This window comes from Chamaea fasciata, unplaced genomic scaffold (assembly GCF_029207755.1).
Source record: "Chamaea fasciata isolate MVZ Bird 193981 ecotype frontalis unplaced genomic scaffold, bChaFas1.0.hap1 SCAF_11, whole genome shotgun sequence".
In the NCBI taxonomy this organism is placed as follows: Eukaryota; Metazoa; Chordata; class Aves; order Passeriformes; family Sylviidae; genus Chamaea; species Chamaea fasciata.
Genome location: NW_027094096.1, coordinates 14064988 through 14086847, shown reverse-complemented (window position 1 = coordinate 14086847; position 21860 = coordinate 14064988). Strand labels below are relative to the sequence as shown.

Genomic DNA, 21860 nt, shown 5'->3' with positions numbered 1-21860 from the left:
GAAAACAGGTCTTGGATCAAGAAAGCCCAAAGGACTCTGGGGTATTTGCTTTGCATTTTTAGTTTTGTTTGTTTCCCTTGTTACCTTTGAGCACTGGCAGAAAAGTTGATTCTGAGAGCCCTGATGCTCCTTGTTGTCTTATCTTGTGTAATTGTCAGGGTTTGGCATTACTTAGTGTTTCTCTGGGTCTCATTTTCCCAGCATCAGGTGCTGATATACCTTTGATTCTTGGGTACACTTTTCTGTATTTTAGAGTTATGTTTTACAATACATGTACTTTGCTAAAGGCTTCTAATTTAACAACTAGAGTAATTAGGAAATCCAAATGGCATCATACTGATGCATTACCACTCTTTTGCTGGCCCAGTGAAGGCATCATGGGTTTTTTTCTTGCCTGATAACCCAACTATTTGTAATTGCTATACAGATACATGCTTGATAAAGTATTTGTTAACTCTATTATTTTTTTTTAAGTTATATTATTTTCTTGTTGGCATTTTTGCTAAATTGTGCTAAAAACTAGGTTAAGAAATTCAATATCTCCTTAAAGCACAGATGCTCATAGCGTTAAGAACGAAATAGGAAAATTATCTAAATTCTGATGAACCATGCTTGTGTGATTGTTTAGAGGGGGTTGTGTTTGGAAAAGACCTCTTGTAAGAAAAGGCTGCTCCTCTGCCTTCTGAACCATTCCCATAGAGGATCAGAAGAACCACAGGAGAGGCCTGGTACCAGTTTCATGTCTTACTAATCCTGTCCTTGAGTTTTAAGCAACTGGTGCTAGGAGCGTTGGTCTTGTCATCTGCATATGAATGTAAGCCCTTTTGCAAACATCAGGGAGACAGGGCATCAGATATTAATCTGGCCAGTAGCAAGGGCACAGGAAGGATCTGAGCAATGTGTCCTTGAAAACATTTGGAAATACTCCAGTGGCACCAGGTTATTTTTTAACACTTAAGACAACAAGGGGACAATTAATTCCAGATAGTCTAGGGAGTTCAGGATCAGAGTTCAGCCGTAAGATTTTGTTTGGGAAGAAGGTCTGGAGGGATCATTCTCTATTTTTTTGAAATTCTAAGCTTGAAATAGCAATTAATTGACTCGGGTGTTGTCTTAAAGGTGCTAGTCAGGGTTAGAGCTAGCATCCTGCCAAACTGCAGTCAGGTGAGTGCTGAAGGCATCCTGCCACCCTCCAGGTGTACGGGCTGTTGGGGGATGCACAAAGCTGTGTGGCTCATGCCTTCCCTGGGTGTGAGGACTCACGACACAGCCCTTCTGTTTCTGAGCAGCACTCAATGGCTTTTATCTAAACAAAGTGTTACTGGCAGCTGCAGTTCATTTACTAATAAGAAATTAATAAAAGGGCAGCACAAATGAGAGTTGCTCTGTGAAAGGTCCACTAAAATTCACAGCAGCTTTTAACAGAGCTACTGTCAGCAGTTTTGATTCTTTCTGGGAGAGAATCCTTCCTGGGCCTTCTCTTAAACCTTAAAATAAGTCAGAATGATTCAGCTATCTTATAGCAATTGCTGTTGAATTTATAATGTGCTGGACCACCCGTAGAGTGTACAGGCTTTGCTGTTTTAAGAGCCTGGGCTTCTGATGATGGCTTTATGCAATTTGTGACAATGCTGTGAATGTGGCATCACGTGTCTCTCTACTCTGCCAGATAAACTGCCTACCTTGAATCTCCTTCTGCTTCCTGACCCCACCTAGAGGGAATAGATAGAGCTCGGCGTTGAGGATGTGGTTCCACAGCCCTGCCCCACCCCTGTGTGCCGGTGTGTAGCAGTTTGTTGAATGATGTCTGTGGGTGGGGCCAAGGCAGTGGCGACATCGTTGGTGCCTCAGATATTTTGCAATTTCCAGGTCTGATGTTTTTTTCCAAGTGTAGAGGCAGTGTGAAGAGAGGCATGCTTTCTTTTCCAGCAGTCATTCCGAGGTGACGTGTGCCGAGGTAAGCAGGGTATATTGTTGAACAAAGTGCAACGGAAATTGAATGCAACTGATTTTCACCTAAGACCAGGCTGGAGAGGCCAGTCTTGCAGGAGCTTTGATCTCTGGGAGTTCTGAAGGCGGAAAAAAAATCACAGATCCCAAAATTTTCACGATGAAAAGCTCCAGAAACATTTTCTGTCTTCTCTTCTTTCATGCTGGTAAGTGTCCTACAGATGCTTTTGCTGTGGCATGGGAATTCTGTGTGATGTGAGAGAGCAGAAGGAAACTAGAACCACTTCAGTGCCAATCTCATATGGCCAGGAAAATAAACAGAAGGAACTAACAGAGAAGCAGTAGGAAAGGCTGTATTTAACACCTGTATATATCTTGACTCCTTGGTGTCAAATGTTGTATTTTCTTACTACTGAATCAATTTCTGGTCCAGTGGTGTCTGTTTTTCACAACAATGAGCAGTAAAAATAGAAAATAGAAATAATTGCTTTATGTCACTTTTTATGCTTTGTGCAACGTGTTGGCTTTCTCCTGTCACTCCCAAATTGTATTGGTGAGTGCTTTTAATTTCACTAGACGTGTAGGTGCTGTTTCTGAAGCACTCTTCAGTGCTTCAGAAAAGAAATTGTCCTAGTTAATTATTTTCTTTTTTTTCCCATTTTTTTTCTGTTGCAAGCCCTTTATACTGTAGTAGTAGCTATATAAATAGCCATTTGATGTTACACAATGCAGCACCATTACTTTGAGGAGTTACTGGGATGTTTTTCAGTGATAGTTACGGGTGTGTTAGGACTGAGCATATTTCAAATGGAAGTTGCCAGCTTCTGCCATTTCAAGCTTTATATATATCTGCTCATATACAGAAGGGCCGAAATTGAGAATAAACTTGGGTTCAGACACCGACCTGATGTTTTAAGCTGGTTTTCCTTGGCAGTAGGAAGAGAGGCTAACTGCAGGCCTTAGATGGGCTAACTTGTAAGGAAGGAACCAGGATACTGCCCAGATCTGACTTCCCTCTAACAACAAAATTCAGCGAATTGGAAAGAGACCAATAAAGACTTGGTTTTGATGAGTGAGGAAAAAATGAACGGATACATGTTGTTTCACTCTTTTGGCTGAAATACAGAGCTAAATGAACTTTGTTTCAGGTATATGGCTAATGATTTTTTCATACAGTTCATGCTTTACCCCCTGCATGTCTCTGTCTAAAATCAGAATGCTGAGGTTGAAAAATGGCACTTAGCATACATACACACTGAGATGCTGACTCCCCAGTTTAATTTCTATTTGCTTATGTTTATAAAAAGAAAACCCCAAAATGAAAACCAGGGGTTTTCTTCCAATCCCAAGGAATGAATGGTGAAAATTTCAACCCCAATAGATGAGAGAGTAGAAACATTAAGTTTCTGTGAAGCGTATTTTTACCGTGACCTGTTTTGCCTTTCTTCCAGCCCTCTTGGTTCTCAGAATTCCTGCAACTCAGAGGTGGGCAGTTGTTTCTCCCTCTACTGGCATATGCTGCCATGAAAGCTTCCTGTAAGCTTTCCAAGTCTGACTTAATATTTGTTGACAGCAGTCGAGTTGGCTCTGTGTCGCAGAGGAACAGAAGCCAAACCCACTGTTTCAGTTTTGGATCTTTTGGCATTAACAGTCTTGTTTAGTCTGCAGCCACTAAGTCAGAAGATGTGCAGGGAGCACTATCGGGCACTAGCAGAGTAATTTTTAACTTGCCCAGTCAGATGGGGCATCTCAGCTGTGTGGCACTGTGGGGGAAGTTGAGGGCCAGTTAGAGGTATTAGAAAACCACATGATAAATGGTTTACAGCAGACTCCAGCTTAAAAATGGAAATTGTAGACAAGCAGTGGAATGTTGTGTCCCTGCTTATGAAAATGACAGTGCCTGTTTGTCAGAGTAACCCACGCTTGTGTTTCCATTTCACCGCACTGTCTGCGCACGATGACATCTCCCTACAAAAGCAACCAAGTGTTTGTAGCTTTGGCACTTAGGAGGGTGACGTTTGGGGCTGCTGAAAGGCACCTTTCTTTGCTAATTAATGGAAATCTCCACTACTCAACTTGAGTCTTTTCATTCATGGCCCTGCCCTCCCCTTTTCCTGACTGTGGTTATGACCTCTTATGAAAGACTGTTTTGAAGGGCCAAGTTTACTTTTCTAGTTTTCATAACAAGCCTAGTGGCAAGGCTTTTGAGCACCTAAGGTTGCTTTTTTAATTCAGACCAATAAGGGCTGGTGCAGGATTCCAGATACTAACTAGCAATACTCAAGACAAGAATTGTCTGTGGACAGTTGTTTTGGTTTTGTAGCATATAATTTTAAATAATAGTTTCATGTGCTTTAAACTTGATTAAGATGGTGTATTCTGCAAGGTGTTTAGAACAGTCTGGATGCCCTGACATATTCCATGGTACCCGTATTTCTTATGTCAGAAACAAATGGCATTGGATTTCAGTATCTGAATCTGATCTTGTGGTCAATCCAGAAAAACTTAAGTATTCATGTGAATTGGAATAAAGTGGGAATTATCTTTAAGGACTCACAGTGACGTGAGCCCTGATTTTTTTCTCTTTGGGGGGAGAAGCAGAATGAAAGTTTGTCTCTAAATGGTAAGCTCTGATACAAAAGCTCTGATGTGTTCTGTAATAGTTTCTCCTTGTGTTGTGTTTGCAGCTCTTGGCCTGGAGCGTGTCCGGTGGTGCACGGTGTCTGAGCAAGAACTTTCCAAGTGTAATGGCATGAGCAAGGCCTTTAGTGAGGCTGGCATCCTTCCCCCTCTGGAGTGTTCAGCAGGGGGGTCAGCTGCTAACTGTACCCAGATGATCAAGGTGAGCTGTCATTAGTTTAATTTCTCCATGTGCCTAATAATAATCCCCTGGCAAGGTGCACATTCTGTGGTGAGTGTGTGGCCATCCAGGCAGCTGACCCTCTGCTTCCTGGCATTCATGGCTCTGACAAATCAAGGCATATCTTTTTAAGAAGGCCCAGAAGAATACATGTGAACTTGAATGTCAGAATGGCCCCATGTCATCTGTTTGGCTGCTCACATAGTCATTAGGAACACAGCTAAAGTCTTAAATATTTCCTCCCAAATAGTAATCTTTGATTTGGGAATTGTGTTCAGATTTATTTAGCAGATATTTAAGAAGGGATGGAGCTACAAGATACAGACAGTAGTTAAAGCTGTGCTGCTTAGCCTCTAAGTAGATTGTATTTCGATAAACTCTGGATCAAACTTCCATTTCAGGGTCCTGTTATGGAAATTGCTGTATAAACAGATGAGCTGAGTGTAATCAAATCTCCCAATACCGAATACAAGAGAGAAGCAAAGCAGCAAGAGGGATGAGCAAAGGGCAAACCTCTGTATTAAACTGTATTAAATCAGTTGCCCAGTGTGTGCTCAGCTTCCAAAAAGAGCATGCTTCTGCGGAACGTTTTAAAGACTGTGAACATGTGAATTTGCAAAATGATGTATGCAAAATAATTTCCTCCTTTGGAGGGGGTAGGAGATAAAAAGTGGATGTTGGAAGAAATGTGGAGGCAGGTAATCATGGTTGTCATACTGGCAGAGTGTGGGGGAAGGGAAGGCTGGCTGGCTGTGTTAATAAATAATGTTCATTGTAGATATGCCTGAGTACCAGCTTTCTGTGGAGATGCAGCCTGTCAAAGACAAGAGGTTCAGAGCAAGGAATGGAGATCTGAAAGAATAGTTTCAAGGGAGATGTGGCAGATGATTGTGTGGCTAGAAAAAAGGAACAGATTTCAAAAACTGATATGCTGTAATTTTTGTCTATAAAGCGGAATGGTTGTCTGACTCCTAAGACCACCTCACTGCCTCTTGATAAATACTGTTCTTGAGCAAGGGTGTCAGGACTGTTTTGGAGAATGCTGAGAGCAGATAAAATAGAGATGTGGATATTACCTTGGGATTAGACAGGACTCTCTAATGTCAGATCTTCCCCAAACCGCTTGGTTGATTGCTGCATTGCACAGAGGGACCTGTTAGACTCTGCAAAGCAGATTATATAAAGGGCTGATGAGTGTCTGCTTCTAAAATACAGAGCTCACAGAATTGCATTTGCTAGCCATTGGAAATAGCAGGCAGGCAGACAGCATGAGTAAGTTGCTTTCTGATTAAAGGAATTTTCACTGTAAGACTTCAGACAAGACTTTATCCTTTAGATCTCCTTTTTGGTTTTTTTTCCCCCTTGTGCTAATAATCTACTAAATATTCAAGCTGGCCTGCTCTGTGTAGGACTGTGTAGAACCCCCGAGTTGGCATCTGCACTGAACTCTGATCTTTGAGGCCAAGAAGGGAGCAGGACATAGTGTCTGAAGAGGCAGATGCTGTTTTGTAACACTGCATAACGTGGACTTAGACCTGTGAATGTGTTAGCACATGGATAAAGGAAAATACCTTTTTGATTGAAGGGATGTAAAAATTAGGAAATACCTAAATATTTAACTAGGGAACCTGACAATATTTAATGTGACCAGAGCTGATTTTCAGCAGGTCTTTACAACACTTATGTAGGTAATTCTCAAATGTTGTGACACACAGAAATAAACTTCCTCTGATAATAATGAAGAGAATATTACCATGACATGATTACTTACTAAAAAATTGGAGGTGAGTCCCATGCTTTTGCTAAATTTATTGGCAAACACTTGCTGAAAAAAAAAAATGCCCACACTGCTGTTTATATGTCACCTCAGCAATAATTGTGTGTTATTTAAAGGAGAGATCTGTAGCCTGAAAACCAATTCATGTTAAATTCAACAATAGACCATTTTTGTCTTGTTGTGCTATTTCTATAAAAGCTATTTATCAGAGACTTTGGGTCTAAACAGAGCTCAAACGTTCAGCTTTTCAGTCAGAAAAGTGCTATTTCCTATGAAATAGGAATATTTCCTATGAAAATATGGCCATATAACCTACCTCATGGTTTCTGTGGTCAACCCTTTTCATTTTATCTGCTCTACTTTTGGTTCACCACCAGATCTAGAAGCTCATTTTGGCCTCCCTGAGGGTAAGAGCCTCCCACCTCCTTTGCTGTCAGATGTCCCTCTTAAACCACAGGTTGTATTTGATTCCTACACTGTCCTGTGCTCTGACCCTCACAAGTGGAAAATCACATCTAGTTATTCAGAAAGATTGTGTCTGTTCTTTAAGATGCAAGTGTCTCCCAACCCCAAGTCTGCTTCAGGTTCCCTTGGATTTGTTCAGCTCTCATTCATGAGAAGCAACTCTCAGGTCATCTACTGTTTCAGCTACTTAATGAAAATCATCTTTTTTCTTCTTCAAGCCAAACAAGTAAAATATTTCAAATTACATGGCAACTTCATGGTTTAGATGTCAACACTGGTATATTACCTGTGCCCTCTCACACAATCCCTTAAAAAATGTTCAAGCTCTTTAAGTGTTTCAGCCTGTGGGAAGTTGCTCTGGTGTGCTAGGCAGTCCTAGCCCTGCCCTGACCAGTGCTTTGCAAGCTCCCAAGGGATAGAGAAACTAAATGACCCCTCTCTAAATGTGTGACTCTCCATTTAGATAAACTAAATGACCTATCCTCCAAAGTGGAGGTTAAGCAAACTGATAAGAAACTTGGAATCAGCTTAGAAATGTAAAATGTCACACACTGGTGATTATTTTCTCGGCAGTGTCTTGTCTCTGTGTGAAATGCCCTCTCCTGGCTCCCAGAGGTTCAGTACACAGTGGGAGCTGATTCTGCTGCCAGGGGTGTGTTCAGCAGTTCTCCTGGCCTTGCTGCTGGGGGAGCCCCTGTCCTGTGCTATCCAGAGCAACCCTGCAGCTGTAGCAGGATCCCAGCAAGCTTGGTGTTATAGTCAACAGAAAATATGTGGTGTTGTTGGACACCTTCCTCAAAGTGGATGCCTCAGATTTGTATTCTCCCAATTTAAACAGTCTTTTTAGATACTTTCCTCCTCCTTCTTGGGAATGCATTGCCACCTGCTTCCCCACTCACAAAATGCATGTCTGGCTTGTGCTGAGCTGTAAGCCAGCAGGCTCTAAGGGTGCTTTGGAGTGCACTTTGGCATTCAGATTTTGTAGCCTCAAAATATATTATTTTGAACTATCTGTGTATGATCTAAGAATGTATCTATTTTATTTAAATCCTCAAGCTTTTGGGCACTAGCTACAGAGGTGAATGAAGCTTCAAATTGCTGGGCTTTAAGATCCTGTAGAGAGCTGCAGCATGCATTTCTAAGGTTCCTTTGAACTATTAAGAATAATGAAGCCATGAGTGTGCAGGGCTGGTTTTTGCATTGCATCTGCAGGAAGGCAGTTTTGAAGGTCTAAAATCCCTCTTGGTAAGAGTTGTGCAGAAATTTGTGTGCCGTTAAAATAACTGGAAAACAGAAAACACAAATGCATACTAACTAAGGGCCTCTTCTAAATGAATGGGTACTCTGGTTGTTGATAACTACTGATAATTAAGTTTTAACATGTATTCTGCCCTTGTGTCTGCACAGGATAACTTGGCAGATGCAGTGACCCTGGATGGCCGTTTGATTTTCCAGGCTGGAAAGGAGCATGGTCTGAAACCTGTGGTTGGGGAAGTATATGATCAAGGTATATTCTGACTAAATACCTTTTAGATTACTTAAAATGTATAAGAAGCAGCTTATATTTACTGTTTGCATTTTATTTGGAGTCTTCTTGAAGACTCCAAACAGTGGGAGTGGTCAGGTTCCCTCTTGGTTGCTCCGGCCTGTAAAAGATGGTTTGGGGAAACAGGAGACAGAGGGCTGTGGTCAAGTCAGTCCTGAAGCATTTGGGTCAGAGTAGCTGTTCCTGTAATAAGTTTGTTGGGTTGGTTTTTGTTTGTTTTTCACTGTCTTTCTGTTTTCTGTGTTCTCTGTTCTGTACTTTTCAGATTAATGAATTGCTAAGCATAAGCCACTAGGTTTATCTCTCAGTCCTATACATTAGAATAATTAGATTTTGGTTTTACCAATGTATGATTGCCTGCTGGAAGAATGGAAGTACTAGGTTCTGTGTCTTGTCTGGGTGACCTTAAGCTTTGAGTTTCTTTCAAGGCAGAGACAATAATTCAGTGGTGACTTGTCATCCTGGCTCAGGGCTCAGTATCAACACGTTTGTGTAGTTCAGAACTGGATGATATCCCCCCTAACTTCAAGATGCAAGGGAAGGGAGAGCTTTGGAAGCAGTTTGCTGGCAGTGCTGTCCCATCACTCTACAGTGAGATGAAGCTGGATTTGTTCTGTAGATGGGCGTTAGTGTTACCTGGCGAAAGGCATTCTCAGAAGTGGCTGTTGAGGTCAGTCTGTAGGATCTTGGATCATCTGCAGCAGCCCCCCACCCCATTAAACACATCATGACTGGTGAGGAACCTCTGCTGTGGCTTCTCAAGACCAAATGGGCCTCAGGATCCAGAGGCTGATTATCTCCATTAGTCAGGCTTTGAGCTCAAATCAGGGAAAAGTGGAAGAAATTTCATGCTTTCTAAACCATTAAAATTTCTAAATCTAAATAAAGTCATATTGAATGACTTTATAATCACTTCACATCCTCAGCTCGACGCTGAGTTATATTAAATTGTAAAACAAAGAGAATGAAATCGTCTGTGATGTGCCAGAGACATCATTTGACACTGTTGTAACAAAATTAAGATCAACTGGGGAGTAAATTACACTGATTTCAATGCAATCCAAATATATCTAGAGTCACAGAAAACTTCTTCCTGAAAGGAACCTCACTTTCAGAGCAGAGTGACCACCAAAGTTAGAGCAGATTGCCTGTGTGCTGGCAATTCACATTAAAAAAATCACAGGGTACATTGATTCACAGTTAACAGGTTCTCAGCAAGGATGGGAACACAGTGATTTCCTTGTGGGTGGGGCAGGCACAAGAGTCCAAAAATCAGTGTATGTCACTGTAATGTTGCTGTGAGGCTACTTAGGTTGCTTCTCTTTCTTCCTATGCTGCAGATATTGGAACTTCCTATTATGCTGTGGCTGTGGTAAAGAGGAGCTCCAACATCACCATCAACAGCCTGAAGGGTGTGCGCTCCTGTCACACCGGCATCAACAGAACTGCAGGCTGGGACGTGCCAGTGGGGTACCTCACTGACACTGGGCACTTGGCAGCAATGGGATGTGACCTTCCAAAAGGCAAGAGTTACAGGGCAAAGATCCCTTCAGCAAAGCTCTCCCAATGCTCTTGGCACCCTCTGTGTGTGTACAGAAATGTGTGACTCAGCTGCTGTTTCGGTCTTTGTCTTTGATGCTTCTTATAGGATCCTAATGTGGGTCTGATGAAGACTGCAGGATTTTGAGTTTTTTAAACTTGGAAACTATCTTTTAAGAAGAAAATAGCTTGTGCCTTCTGAGTCTTTTTAGAGATGTACCGTGTGGATGTGTTAAAATGAAATTGATCTTGTTTATTCATTGCTAAAAATGCCTCGTTCTAATTTTGCATTTAGCTGTAAGTGACTATTTCAATGCAAGCTGCGTTCCTGGAGCCAATACTATGAACTACCCCAAATCCCTCTGTCAGCTCTGCAGAGGGGACTCAGAAGGACAGCACAAATGTGAACCAAATTCTCAAGAGCAATACTATGGCTACAGTGGGGCTTTCAGGTAAACATCATGTCTGTCAATTTTTTTATTGCTCTACCCTCTCCATAGTCATCATGTTCAGGCCCCACTGACAGGATATTGAAGCTACAGAGCTTCCAGTTGATCTTGTTAGGAAATCTATAGTTTTGTTAGGATAGCCATGCTTTTAACCAGACTGGTCAAAAGTAATTCTTAACCCACTATTCAGGTACTGATACCTGAATATTAAACCAAGTGAATATTTAATGCATATGTTGGGCTGGGAAAGCCCACTGCTCTTTGCATTGTCCAGCAGCTGTTGGCACAATCTGAGTGTTCCAGCAAGCTTTACTGACTTATCTTTCCCAGTAAAACCTGGTGATCCTTGGAGCCTGAGAGCTGAACTGCTGCCCTACTTGGCTATTTCAGTTATCCCACCTCAGCTGCTCTGAATTACTGAGTTGCTCTGCCCTCCATTTTTGTACACCAATCTTTATTTTCCTCCTTCCCATCTGTATGCTGTGCTGCAGCTCCCAGTCCCCGAGTCGTAGCATTAACAAGGGAAGAATTTGCTTGTGAGAAACACTTGATCCTTCCTGCATATTCCCCAAGGATTGTGTGACTGCCTTAGACACAGAACTGTCCTGGACAAAGAAGGTCATGGTGTTTGTCCCAGGCAGCACTGAGCATGTTGTTCATATTCACCAAATGACAATGATAGTTTACTTCATGCTCTAACAGCCACTAGTCTCTGCCTTGAGCAAAACTCTCGGCACAAGGAAATAGGTCAGTGTCTGTGGCTGATGGAACGGAGCACAAAGCCCTCGGGCTGTCAGCTGGCAGTGGCCAGAGCACAGGGATTTTATAATGCATCTTTGTACTTGGATTTATATTTATTAGGTGTTTGGCTGAAAATGATGGAGAGGTTGCTTTTGTGAAGCATAGCACAGTGCCTGAATATACAGATGGTGAGTAATTCTGAAGCTTGTTGAATATTGGCTGCAAGGTCTGAAATACAGTGTTTGTAATGACAGTATAATATCAAATCTTTGATGTATTTTGAATTGAGGAATCAGCAAAAGAATGCTGTAATAGTGAAAACAGATGTACCCTCTGAGGTGTGCACCAGGAGATAGAGATTTTTTTTAAGTGCCTGATAGTTTCAAGGTCAAAGTGGAATCTTAAACTGCTTCTGGAAAGAGACCTTCAACAGCAGAAAACTCTTTTTATATAGACCTGGGCTGTTACATTGCTCCAGCCTGCCAAGGGATTCAGTAGAAACTAGGAGAGTTAACCTGCCCTATCTGGCACTATGTGAAAACTACCTTGAGCATAACATTGCTTTAATAGCGTGGACCTGTCTGACCCAGAGGAAAAAAAAAAACAAAAAATGTTGTATGTGATCCTAAACTAGGGATGCTCTTGGTAGTACTGCAGACCCCAGTACAGCTCGGTGCAGTCTCACAAATGTTACAGGACCAAAGGACCACAAAGATGCACAGGATATGCTGTGCACCAGGAATAGTTCAGAGACGCTCAGGAGATGTGTGTTCTGTTCCACATGTGCAAGTGAGACTTAGAGCAGGCTTGGAGCCAGAAGCATCAGCCCCAGGTGACTCCTTAAGCACATCCTGTCTGGTTTCAGGGAGGAGCCCTTTATCCTGGGCCCGGGGGCTCCGCTCCCGGGACTTCCAGCTGCTGTGCCGCGATGGCAGGAGAGCTGATGTCACTGAGTGGAGGAGCTGCCACCTGGCCCGAGTCCCCGCACGGGCCGTGGTTGTGCGGCCAGACACGGACGGGACAGTTCTCTTCCGGCTCCTAAACCAGGGACAGGTAGGAGGTCGTTTCCTTGCTCCTTTGTGTTTTAGAAGGGTTCTCCCAGCTGTCTAACCAAACTGAAAATGGGATATCTGAGCACCTTTGGCTCTGTGGGGTTTGAAGGGGTGTGGGATGTCACACATCCCAGATAGAGCAATGCGTGACAGGTGCTTCTTTCTTCTTCAACATTTCAGCAAAGATTTAATGGAGTGGGCGCCAAGTTTCAGATGTTTGACTCTGCAGCCTACGGTGCCCAAAATCTTCTGTTCCGAGATGCCACCACAGAGCTTGTTGCAATCACAGCTCAGAATTACCAGGCATGGCTGGGTGATGAGTATCTTCGTGCCCTGCAAGCTCTGAACTGCAACCCCAGCAGTAAGTTGTCTGTAGATTCCTCTTTATAACCAAGAAAAAAGATAGCTGGTAACACAGATCACCTTGACTCTGCTTTATTTTCTTCTCATTCTTGGAGTGTTATGGCAAGATGCCAGTCTCATCTTTGAGTACGGGCAAAACTCACTTTTTGACCTAGACACTGTACTGCGTGGCAGAACATTTTCCTGTGCAAATTGGCCAACTTTTTATAAGATGCAGGCATTTTCTACCCTTTCTTGGTGTATGAGAGGCATTAATCTGGAAAGCTGCTGCTGCCGCCTGGTACTTAATTTCTTACCTGCTGACAAGGGGAAATAATAATGTGCTGCTGCACAAATCCCCAGGTAGTCTATAAAAATGGATGAATGGATTCCTAGCAGAGGATTTCCTCCATATGCTGAAGGAAACCTTCAGTTGCTCTTTATTGAAGCATTATGGTCTTTCCTGCTATCAGAAGAAAGTAGAAATTACTTGATATGCATTCTGAGAAAGTCAGAAACACAAGTTGCAAGAATCTTTGCCTTAAGAAGCTTAAAAGTCCTGGCAGCTGAGCTTCCTAGATGTGATCTGTGCTGTGGCAAAGCCCCTCACCTTCCTGATTTGTCCCTTCTAGGCATTGCTCTGTGACTGTCAGATGTGAGGAAGCTTGTGTTCAGGGTGGCTTTTTGCCGCACTCAACTAACACATTATAGCTGAATTTAATGATCAGTAATTGTAGGAATTGTTGTTCCTTTGCTACAGAGAGGTTTGCAGTGTGCACATAACTGCTCATGAGGGAGTGCCCTGGTTCCTGGTCAGGTGTAAGTCTGGACTGAAGGGATATGGAGCAACACAGAAGCAAATATTTTCAGTAACATGTATGGGACACATGTGACAGTGGGCAGTGTGAATCCTCGTTGTCTGTTGCAGAGAAAGTGAATGTAGCATTTGCTTTTCAATTTTGTGCAGCAATGCCAGAAAACCTGAACTGGTGTGTTGTATCCACTGAGGAGATTTGGAAATGTGGTGAAATGGCTGTTGCCTTTAGAAAAAAGAATTTGAAGCCAGCAATTCAGTGTATTTCAGCCAAGACAAAGGAAGAGTGCATGGAGCTGATCCAGGTAGGCTGCTACAATCCTTGCGCCATAAACCAAATGAACGGGAGCTGCTCTCTGCTGGGTAGGTGGGGTTAGATTTATTAGTGCATTCACTTTGGTGACAAGTAGGAACACAGGATTTCAAGGAGATGATCTGTAGCTCAGGTGGTCTGGATGAGCTTGAACCCTGATGATATTTGGCTGTGATGAGGGCATTGTTCTCCATCCAACTCAAGCCTGTGTGTGTGTAATCTGTCCATGTTTCAGTGATGATGCTTTATACACTTTTGGGAGGTTTTCTTTAGCAGTGTGATGCTCTTTTGCTGTAAGCCTTGCCCTTCAAGGTGCCACAGGTGTGACCATAAAGGTGTCATCATTGTAGCAGGGATAGTATGTGCTGAGTTTTTTCACAGAAATCCTATATTTTATTTTTCAGAAAAAGGAAAGTGATGCTGTAGTTCTGGGTGGAGCTGATATTTACACAGCTGGGAGGACATATGGCCTTGTGCCAGCTGCTGGAGAAAGTTACTCTGGTAAGAAGATCCAGAAACATAAATATTTACTTCAATTTTCCAGGTTGTTTGAGAACAGCCATAAAAGCACACTCCTTTGTTCCCAGCCCAGCTGGGAAAGCTGATTTCAAAGGAAATAAGAATTATTACCCTCATAACATGGATAGAGGGTATGAGATGAGCTTCTACAGTGAGGCTACTTTCACCTCTCCTGCTGCAGGACCAGGTTGAGTCTTTGGCAATTTTGAGTCTTGTACCTCTTCAACTGTTTTTTGAATTCTGAAAAAAAAATATTTTCAGTGGAAAAAAATAGTATTCACAAAGTCAAAATATTTTTAAGAGAAGCAAAAATACAGAAATTGTACAGTAGATTCTAGTTAGAAGTAAATTCTTCCTGTCAATGTGGCTGCTTCAGAGTCACTGGTTAAAAGAGGGGTTGTGTCCACAGTGTCACTAAGGCAGAGTTTAAATTTGCTGCAAAACTCATAGAAGTCTTAATGCAGGTTTGAAGTTTTCACCTAAAAATAGCTTCTTGAAGCAGATTTGCTGAGTTACTTATGCCCCAAACATTGTTTTCCAGAGGGATATATTTATAAGATCTGGTTGGAACAAGAACACTTCCATCATCCTGTCTGTAGATTACTCAGCTCAGGTGTGTCAGAGTTACAGTAACCTAAGTTACCAATTTACAGACCAGAGGTGAAAGCAGCAGTGTGAGGCAGTAGAAGTGCAGAGTAATTCCATGTACATCCATACTGCCTGACTAGCAGATTGCTGGTGCAATTAAAGTTGTCACCATATAAGTGTAATGGATCCACAGATGATCACTAAGCTTGGGAATGCATAAGGGAAGCTGTAATGTGTTGTGTTTGTTTTTCTTTTTTATTTTACAAGCTAATGACAGCAGCAATGCATACTATGCCGTGGTGTTAGTGAAACGAAATCCGTCCAATGCATTCACCATCAGTGACCTGAGGGGGAAGAAGTCCTGCCACACAGGACTGGGGAGAAATGCTGGATGGAATATTCCCATTGGTATACTAATTAAGAGGGGGATTATTAAGAACAGAGACTGTAATATTCCTCAAGGTAAGATGACAATATTACATATCAAAAAGATAGTAATAATCTAATTATAAACTTTAATTAGGAAAGTGATTTTGATATTTCATAGCTCTATATTAATCATATCTGTTTGTGAATGGGATATTGTGTTTTTAATATTTTTAATTATTTGAAATTTTAAGTTTGCCACCAGTGTGGACTAGTGGAGGGGTCTGAGAATATTGCGTCAAACACGAAAGCATTCCTTTCCTTTATCACAAAGTAATTGGCTGATTTAGGCTGGAAGGGACAGTTTGAGGTCATCTAGTCCAAAAAACTGCTTAAAGGTCTGGTAGTTTGTATTGCTCAGGGTTGTGTCCAGGCAGGTTCTGAGTAACTCCTGGGACAGGGATTACACACAACCTCTCTGGACCCTGTCCCACTACTTGGCCATCCTTGGTTAAAAGGATTTCTTCTGTCTAATCAGAATTTTCCTTCTCATAACTTTGGCCTGTTGTTTCTCATCCTTTCACTCTGCATCACTGAGAAGGATCTGGCTCTGCCTTCCTGAAAAACCCACTGTGTAATTAAGATAGCAGTACCCTTTTAGTTGTCTTGTCTCCAGGCTGATGAAGTCCAGCTGTCAGCCTAGTAAGTGCAAGTTGTTCTTCAGCCCTCTGAGCATCCTACTGTCCTTCCACGGTATTTGTTCTAGACTGTGCATGTCCTTTTAACACTGGGAGCTCAGAGCTTGCCACAGATGTCAGAGGACACTTCCCTAGCTGCTCCCCCAGCACACCCCATCGTCCTGATGATGCATCCCTGTGCCCCTGTCCAGGAGTTTATTGCATTTATTTTCAAAATGCATTAGGTAATGAAACAGTGTAGCACAAAAAGAAAAAGATCTGTGAACATAAAACTTCACATTCTACTTCTTATCTATCTCCCAGGACGCTCTTTGGTTTCATTACACAGTCAGCTAAATAGTGCTCTAAAAATATTTTAGAAGCTCTAGTTTGTGAATTTCAGTCAGGCAGCTGTAACTTGTATTTCTAGTGTTCTACTGAAACCTGCATTGGTTACAGCTTTGTGATGTTGCATCTGCCTTTTGTTGTGAAGAGCCCACACTTTTCACTCCTTGTTGCTTTTGTCTTTCCCCAGCTGTGAGTGAGTTTTTCTCTGCCAGCTGTGTGCCCTCAGCTGAGAAGGACAATTACCCAGCAAAGCTCTGTCAGCTCTGTATTGGAGATGAGAGTGGAAACAACAAATGCAGTGCAAGTAGCCAAGAACGTTATTACAGCTACAGTGGAGCCTTCAGGTAACTGACACCTACTGGGGTGATTTAGTGTGTCAGCCTGCCAAAATGCAAGGAATGCCTGCCTGGTTTCCATCCCAGTCAGCAGACAGAGGTTATTGTTGCTGCAGCAGGTGCCATAAATGGGGTGGGACGTGTGTCCCCAGATGTTCTCACCAACACAGGTATGGCATAAGGCATTACACTGGCTCATGTCACAGCCTTTGCCAGCTTCCCTGGAGACAGCCAGGTGGCCAACAGCCCAACCCGTGTGTCTGTGCACAGAGCACCCACCTTGTGAGGACCAAGTCGATTGTTATTGGCCTCCACTCTTGCTTTAATCTAGTGGGACAGGCAGTCTGCCACTCTGGATGGGCAGGTCATCCTCCCATCCCTAGGGAGCTCTAGCATGGAAGCAGACACTCAGCAGCCAGGATCTGGCTGCTCTAAGTCTCTGCGGAGAGTGACAGGCTTGTGATGGGGAGCCTGGAGTGTGTCTTCACTGGTCTGATTCATTGGTGGCTGTAGCTGAAGGTAGATTTCTGTACAGCACAAACAGCTATGGCCAATATTCAACTTACCAAATCCTCTTCAAAACAAAGTATGTTAAAAATAGAGGGGGGAAAATAATATAGAATGGAACAAATACTTTGTGCAACGGTGTGCATGCATAGATGGGGCCATACCCCAAGGCTGTGAAACTCTTAGATGCAGAGTGAGCACTTCCTTTTCCTGACCTTCACCTCAGAAGGTGAGCTGGCAGAAAGCTGCCTTTTTCCTTCAGGGGAGGAGACTTCAACAGCAGCTGCCTGGTAAATAATGAAGTGTTAGATTTGGATAACTACTTTTTGTAAATCTATTTAGTTGAGTCCAGCTGCTCTGCTGGGTACATGCCTTGCAGGCAAACTCCAGATCCTCTGCTGTACTTCATGGATTAACAGAGCCAGCTCCCAGTCACCAGATGAATGAGCAACCAGTGCTGTTACAGCCTGCATGAGCCTTGCTCTTAATTCTAAGATTGTGCATTTGATAATAGTGCCCCTGCAGTCAAACTTTATATGGAGATCACTTTTTGTTTCTAATAGAGAAGGTGCTCAATTCATTGAATGATGTGGTACATTTAAAGTATTTATAAGGTAGAATTTGGATGAAAAAAATGGAGGAATGCAGTCTTCTACAAAGTAGGAGTAGGTCTATGTGTGATACTTAGGTGATCCCCTCTGAAAGAAGAATGAATTGTGGAAGGTGATTGATATGGCCTTAAAATTCAGACTCTGGCTATCTTCAGACTAATTCGATAGAGATGTGAGAGGCCATTCAGTTTGTGTATATCCCACTGCCTGGGGCAAATTAAACTGCACAGAGTAGTGAAAAATCTGCTAGGAAAGCTTTTCCTGATGGGGAAATGCACTGAAGAGGCCCACGGAGTCACTGTTCTCTGCATGACAGTATCAGCAACATCATGACTTACCACCGTTGATTAGAACTGTTGATGTTAAACTAGGTGCAATTGAAGTATATGTATTTTGTACTGCATAAGCCATGCACAGTTACAGCTTTACATCTGTTTCATTATTTTGTTTTAGGAAATGCTTCTTGAAAACACTTACAGAATAAGCTACATAGGAGAGGAGGTGGTTTTAGGGTCCCTTGGCATGTTGGGCTACTTCTGCTTCAGAAAATTAGAAGAAACTGAACTTAGTTCTGGAAAAATACCCTTAGAAATGGCAGTTAGATTAACTAGAGATCTCCAATGTACAGGGCTGCAAATGCTGCACTGAAGATCACATAATAGATCTTCTATTTCTTTATGCATCTAATACTCGTCTTTCTGTTGTCTTTCACACTGCTTTTAATAATTTTTTTCTATTCTATTCCACCCTTGAAATTTGTAATTCAGAATATTTTTTAAAATATTTTGTTGCTTTTCTCTCCATCCAAGATGCTAAATTTCACTGGTTTTTCTTACTAACTTTGGGTCCAGTACATTTGTTTGCAGGAATGTGTGTAAAGAAACTGCATTCTAAAACTATGAGTTATTAAAAAAATGTGGTTCACATAAACATGCTTTGAATTAAAAGCATTTATATCTTTGATTTCCTTTAGGTGCCTGGTAGAGGATTCTGGGGATGTGGCCTTTGTGAAGCACTCCACAGTTTTTGAGAACACAGATGGTACTTAGTTTTACATGTCTCTTTATTGTAATTAAATTATTCTTTCTTGCTCTAAAGCATTAATTTCTTGACAATGACCAGTTTCTTTTTTTCAGGTAAAAACACTGCTGATTGGGCCCAAAAGTTGAAGTCCAGTGATTTCCAGTTACTGTGTCCTAATGGTGCCCGTGCTGAAGTCACCCAGTTTGCCAGTTGTCACCTGGCTCAGGTGCCAGCTCAGGCTGTTATGGTTCACCCAGATGTCAATGTTTTTGCTCTATATGGACTACTGGACAGAGCCCAGGTACTAATAATCCATTTATTTTGGGGGGGAATTATATATAGTCTTACACAGTCCAAGGATGAAGACAACAGGACCATGCTGCCATATCCTGCCTCATGGCACTGGCAGCATGTGCACAGTGCACAGCCCTGTTGGGAGTGTAACAGAGAAGGTAGAGTACAACCCATGTAACTCACCCAGTAAAACCACCCTGCTGCACAAGGGATTTTAACTTTTTGCCCAGCCACTGGTAGCAGTAGTAATTTCCCTGGAGGTTAAAGTGTTTTCCCATGGCTTCCCCCCATTTCTGCATTACTTTGAGGTGTACAAGAAACAGAGTATGTGCTAATGCTTTTCCATTCTGGAATTTTCCTGGGAATGCAATGGAACTTTGCTGGGATAGTTTAAGCTGCAGCCATGTACAGGGTAAACCATGCAGGCAGAGTGTGCCTGGCTGCCACAGTGAGGTTCCTCCTTCTCCATCCTGAACTTAATTAGTTCAAAATCAAGACTGAGAAATATCTCTGTGCTAGGCTTCAGTCATGTCTGTAACTCCTGGGCAGCCAAGCCCTATATTGCATAACAATATAGAGGCAGGAGAATTTTTTTAAAAATTACAGCTCTTTTTCCAGATAGTAACTAAAAACAGAAAATTACAAATGCTGTTCTTGTAATTGCCGGTGGCAGAGTTCTGTATCTAGTCTACTGGAGCGTCTAAAAGCAAATGCGTAAGAGAGATCCTGCAATTGTGTATGAATTTTTCATCTACAAAATGGTTCCTGTCATCTTTCATGTTGTATGACAGGAATGTGGCACTTCATCTTGCAAAATGCTGAGCATTTTTCATTATTTTCAGGTCTACTTTGGAAATAGCGACAATGGAAATGGATTCAAAATGTTTGATTCTTCAACTTTTCAGGGAAAAGACTTGATTTTTAAGGATTCTGCTGTTGGGATTGTGCCAGTAGAAGAGAGGAGAACGTACAGAGAATGGCTGGGGAATGAATATATTGAGTCCCTTGAAGGGATGCAAACATCTCAGTGTTCTGGGGCAGGTAATAAGATAACACAATACTCACTCATGGCTACTGTCATTCCCCTGCTCATTTTATGTCAGATACAAAGCTTGGACTAGCACAATCCAAGTGGGAAAATCCAGGCCACCTCTGCCCTGCTACCTTCTCTTCAGAAAAGCTGCTGTCTGGATAACATGCTGTGCTACCTGTGAATGCCTCTTCCTGCCTCTTTGCAGGGCAAGTGCCAACAGCATCTGCTCATCAGGGAGTGGGATAGGGCTGGAAGCTGCCCGTCTGTGTGGATGGGGCGGAATTTGGGGCAGAAACCAGCAATACAGTATTAACATGGTTTACAAGATAAGTCTAAAACTGGAGCATCTCTGCCATTGTTGCTGATATTGAACCACCCAGGATTCCCAAGAACTGTTAGATGGATACTGAGTTTCTGACCTGTAGAAGAATTTCTTGGAAGGCAATATCAAACTCTGGTTTAGTGAATTCTCTCTCTAGTGGCCTCCTGGCTGGTTATGTTCAGACTCCACATCCCTGCTTTACCCATCCTGCCCTGTTTCTCCTGAGCTCCGCTGCCACAGAGGTAAGTGCACAGAGAAAGGACAGGCTGTGAACAGAGACCAGTCCAACTTCTGCCATGGACAAAGTCTTCTACCTTCCAGCAGAAGAAATTAGGGGAAATTTCCAAAGTCCTAATTTCCTAATAGATGAAAAAGAAGCCCAGAGAGACTGAATGGGGAACTACCCTTTGACAGAGAAAAGAACAAAGCCAAATGTGAGCATCCACTGAGCTTATTGAGTTTCCACACCTAGTGCTCTCGTGGCTGGCCAGAGATGTCCTGTGATTTTTAGTTTGATGCAGCCTTCATCAAGAACCTCATGACTGTCCTCGCTCCACACGGGGCAATCCTGAGTGCCTTGTGCATGAAACTTGTATTTGCTGTAGGTGAAACAAAGTACTTCACTTCTGAGTAGCCATTTCTACTGGCTGTAGCATTCAGGTTTTATTTTTTTCCATAGCTGCACTAACCACAGATGTTGCTGTGCTGCTGGCAGGCACTGTCCTCCTGACTGTAGAGACCACCTTATGATCCTGGGATGAACGGACGTTTAGTGTAATAAAAACCTGGTAAAGCAGATAGTAATCATGTAAATAAATGAAAATAGCGAATAAACATGAGACGTAATCACACTTTAACCAGCCTGGTAGCTAAACTACTGCTTTTCTGGGACATGAACATTTATTTGCCTTTCCCTTTCACTGCCCACTGTTCTGTTGCTCCCAGTTACTGGGGCTGGAGTGGGACACAGACTGATCCCAGCCCCGAGCTGTGCCCGATGGGGTGAGTGTGTCTGTGCAGGGAGCAGTAACACCGCGCCCAGCTCTCAAACCCATGACTACTGGCAAGCTGTGCCCAGCTGCGGCCCTCGCTGTGTTTCTTCTCCTTGTGCTTTTGGTCAATTATGGAACAGCAGCTGAAGAGGAGCCGGCGTGTGCCCAGAAAGGCCAGCGGCATCCTGTCTGGCCTGTATCAGGAATAGTGCGGCCAGCAGGCTCAGGGCAGTGACTGTCCCCTGCACTTGGCATTGGTCAGGCCACACCTTGAACGCTGTGTCCGCTTCTGGGCCCCTCAGTTGAGGAAGGACATTAAAGTGCTGGGATGCACGCAGAGAAGGGTCTGGAGCACGACTCCCATGAGGAGTGGCTGAGGGGGCTGGGGCTGTTTAGC

The 21860-nt window shown here is 42.8% G+C and overlaps 1 protein-coding gene across 2 annotated transcripts; it reads left to right on the top strand.

Moving 5' to 3' along the window:
• The first annotated feature begins 1623 nt into the window (after positions 1–1623).
• On the top strand, positions 1624–21328 carry MELTF (melanotransferrin). 2 transcript variants are annotated; one of them, XM_066193294.1, is made up of 15 exons: positions 1624–2156; positions 4638–4792; positions 8460–8559; positions 9939–10121; positions 10433–10589; positions 11448–11515; positions 12193–12380; positions 12560–12740; positions 13689–13840; positions 14253–14349; positions 15223–15417; positions 16534–16690; positions 18773–18840; positions 18936–19123; positions 19959–21328. In XM_066193294.1, the coding sequence occupies exons 1-15, from the start codon at positions 2111–2113 to the stop codon at positions 20235–20237; spliced, it is 2214 nt and encodes a 737-aa protein (XP_066049391.1). In that variant the 5' UTR covers positions 1624–2110; the 3' UTR covers positions 20238–21328. The 2 variants fall into 2 exon arrangements, with proteins under 2 accessions (XP_066049391.1, XP_066049390.1); XM_066193293.1 differs by lacking the exon at positions 1624–2156 and having other exon boundaries at positions 2169–4792.
• The last annotated feature ends 532 nt before the right edge of the window (positions 21329–21860 follow it).

Excerpts from the sequence above, each read along its gene's own strand:
- MELTF (XM_066193293.1), top strand. The coding sequence starts at position 4,571 with ATGGTAAGCTCTGATACAAAAGCTCTGATGTGTTCTGTAATAGTTTCT. Across the intron at positions 14,350-15,222 it reads TGCTGGAGAAAGTTACTCTG|CTAATGACAGCAGCAATGCA; the intron begins GTAAGAAGATCC and ends TTATTTTACAAG. Across the intron at positions 15,418-16,533 it reads AGACTGTAATATTCCTCAAG|CTGTGAGTGAGTTTTTCTCT; the intron begins GTAAGATGACAA and ends GTCTTTCCCCAG.